Source organism: Akebia trifoliata, chromosome 11 (genome assembly GCF_017979445.1).
Source record: "Akebia trifoliata isolate Shusen 1 chromosome 11, ASM1797944v1, whole genome shotgun sequence".
NCBI classification, from domain to species: Eukaryota; Viridiplantae; Streptophyta; class Magnoliopsida; order Ranunculales; family Lardizabalaceae; genus Akebia; species Akebia trifoliata.
The window spans coordinates 42,797,369-42,800,985 of record NC_141385.1 but is presented as its reverse complement, the minus strand read 5'-3'; the positions used below and the strand labels follow the sequence as shown (position 1 = coordinate 42,800,985).

Here is a 3,617-nt window from a genome sequence, read left to right as displayed (position 1 = left end):
GCAATCTTTAATGTCCACAATTTCACAAGGGATATTATTAAATTTCTCAAACAATTATCTAGATAGTTTTGTAAATGAGGTAATTGCAAAACTAAACTTGCATTTAAAAAAAAAAAAAAACTACAAAATCAAATATGAAAATCAGAACCCCAATGGGTTGGCCTAGTGGCAAGTCGGGCCTTAATAAGCTCCTTGGGAAGGGTAGGTCAAGTGTTTGAAACCCCACGAAGCAATGAATTCCTTGGGGCCACCCTCTACAATTTGGTTGAACCTCGACTCAACTAGTTACATATAGGAATTTCCAAAGGAGCGATGCCTGTGACCATGGGATTAGTCGCACCCAAGGGGTGGGGATACCCACGATAAGTAAAAAAAAAAAAAAGTATGAAAAACAATATTTACAAAAATAGGGATACATCCATTTTAATAAAAAATTCCTTTTACAAAAATGGCGAATTCACTTTTTTTTTTTTTTAAAGCAACAAAGTAGACTTAATCAAGACGTAACTTTGATCTAGGAATCTTTTAACTATTATTATATTTTCTTTTTTGATTGCTCATGAAGATCTATCCAATATTGAAAGGGATACAATCATTCTTATTTTTGAATATCATTTAGTATTTATTTGGTATAATTTCACAATTGTCCAATTTAATTTTAAATCCAAAAAAAAAAAAAAAAACCATTGAATTTAAGGGTGTCAATTGTTCGGTTCCGGTTCGGTTCCCGAGAAACTTAGAATCATAACCATTATATTTAGTTTGGTTCTAGTTCCAAAATAAATGAAATCGAAACTGAAACTGTCAAAAATCACAGGTACCCATCTGTTCCAATTTTCAAGAATCGAATGAGAAAAATAGTATTTCAAAATATTATAAACATTTTTTCCTTTTAAAAAATTAACATATTCACAACAAAAGTATCACTACGTGAAAATTGGAAAATTCGACAGAAAAAATTGACAGGTCAAGGCCCACGAATTTTAGAAACTGAATTTTGACAGTCTAGGATCGTCAAAATTCTAGATATTTCCAAATTTGACGGCTTAGAGCTATCGAATTTCTCCCATCCATCATTAATTTGACAGTTTTTATCCGTCGAAAAAAAAATTTGACAATGAAAAATTCGACGCCAATTCGACCCCTTTGTCCATCAAATTTTATGAAATTTGACAGCCCAGGGCCGTCAAATTTGAGCTTTTTTCACATTGTGTATTAACTTACTTATAATACTAAAGATACAAATTAATGATATTTTTCAAAAAAAAAAAAAATTATTTTTGTTTAAAGTAATAAAATTTTAGAAACGTAACTCATTTTAAGTTTCAATCCATGATTTATATGAAAAATTGAAGAATTTTATATAACATGCATTTATTTTGAAATAAAAAAATAACTTGTATGATCTATAGTATGGAAAGAAATCACAAAATAAATCGGTTTCAAGTACTCGTGGGTACCCATTGGATAGAACCTAATGATTCTGATTTCTATCAGTTCGATTTCATTTTAGATCTAACTCTAATGGGTTCTAATAAAAAGAGATCCAGAATCGGGATTTCCGATTAAATGGGTACCCATTGACACCCCTGTCTGAATTCACCGTTTTACCCATTTTTGTTAAAATTAAAGTTATTTACCAGAAAAAAAATATATATTTATTTTAGTAAATTTTCCTTTCATACCGACTTCAGTCATTTTTCCAGACTTCATACCCATTTTTGTAAAACACCCTTGCAGATTTTTGTTGCTCTGTATAGAAGTTCAAATTAACTTCTATATAAGAAGGAAACCATCATTTTTCCTTAACAAACTAACACCATCTTTCATCATCACGCCTTCAGCCTACCTCATATCTTCCCTATCCTCTATATCCGACAAGAATACATATAATATGGATGAAATTGTGCATCAAAAACATCAGAGTGTGAACAAATTCAGTAAACCTCACTTTCTAAAGAAGGCCCTTCAACTCTTACTCTCAGTTTCTGTATTTTCTTTTCTCTTCTCATACTCTTCATGGCTCCCTTTATTTCTTCATCCCTTTAACCTCTACTACTCTGCCTTTCCTCTCTATTTCTTTAACAACACCATTGATAGGAAGTACATGTTCCTCATCTGTAATGGAATCCTTGTCTTCCTCGCTAGAAACTCCGGTTTTATCGGTTCTTCTCTATTTGGGGTTGATCTTCAAGATGAATTCTCAAACCAAAACACTGGCCAACGCGAGTTTCTAGAGATGAATTATGTTATAGAGGAGAAACTAGAAGTTCAAAGTGTTGGGTCTTTCGAGAACGTTGTCGTCGAAGAAGATAAACAAGTGGGTCAAGATCAAGAAGAAGAAGAAGAAGAAGAAGAAGGAAATGGGTTGTTGAGCACAGAAGAACTGAATAAGAAATTTGATGATTTTATAAAGAAGATGAAGGAAGAAATCATGATTGAAGCTCAAGAAGAACAACGACTAGTTATGGTTTAATGTCTTCTTGGAAGAAATAACTGAAAGCTTCAAGATATCAGTCTCTTTTAGATAACTATGTGTTCTCATTGTTTTTGTTTTTGTTTTTTTTTTTATCTTCAGTATTGTTGTGTATGGATATCTTTACCCTTCTTTTTTTTCAATAAAATTTTCTCTCTCTCAGTTGATAAAACTGTAGTGTGTTCAAATATGGAGACTTCTGGACTAGAAAAAAAATAAAATAAAATCAGTTTTGGAGCTTTTCTATGTTTCTTTTTCTTAATGATTTAAAAAATTGACCCAATAACAAAGGGCGACAAAGGATTGAAAGAGAAATAAATAAGAGTGCGATTTAGTTGACGGGCATATTGTTCACGCATTGTGACCGCGCAATCCTATTATACGATAGTTTGGCATATTTTTGTAGGAGTCCATCCATTTTAATTTTCTTTTACAATCCTTATACTCTTTATTAATTCAATTCAAGTTCAAACACCGACATTTAAAAATGAAATAATAAGACACTTGTCTCGCTAACGTAAAAGGTCTTTTTACTCATATGGATAATCACATCACCAGTCCAACCAGAGGCGGATTTAGAGTGGGAGCTGTGGGGGCATTTGCCTGCACAAGAGTTTTCATATTCTATGGATTAATGTGCTATTGCGACAAATTTTAATGACGGATAAAGAAATCTATCATTATTACCCCTACAAACAAAATTTCCACTCTTAATTGCCCCCACAACTATTTTTTCACTCTTAAATGTCCTCACAAATTTTTTTCTACTCTTGGCTACCCCCACATGAGCAAAATCCTAACTCTGCCCTTGAATCTAACACTACCACAGCCTTTTAAATTTCATCAAAATCCTCAGATAAAAAAAATAAAATTCATGAATTTGATGTAATTTTTTGAAAATTACCAAACTTCCAAATAACTCTCAAAAACTTTTTTTGGGATTTATTTTTCCAAAGTTCATATTGTCCTCGAAAATATTGAAGCGTCCGACCATGTTTTTGGTGCCACAAGGTAAGTCCAAGATTAGTCAAAAATAGTAAAATATTTTAGAAAGGTATTTTTCCTACTAGCTTAGTAAGATTTGAAATCTTACAAAAAATCATTGAGCTCGAATAGATTATCAAATTGACAATTCAAAACG

At 31.8% G+C, this 3,617-nt stretch overlaps 1 protein-coding gene across 1 annotated transcript; it reads left to right on the top strand.

Annotated features, from left to right (window-relative positions):
- Positions 1–1,753: 1,753 nt before the first annotated feature.
- Positions 1,754–2,648, top strand: LOC147391837 (uncharacterized). The gene has a single exon (XM_086459860.1). The coding sequence runs from the start codon at positions 1,895–1,897 to the stop codon at positions 2,474–2,476; it is 582 nt and encodes a 193-aa protein (XP_086315986.1). The 5' UTR covers positions 1,754–1,894; the 3' UTR covers positions 2,477–2,648.
- The last annotated feature ends 969 nt before the right edge of the window (positions 2,649–3,617 follow it).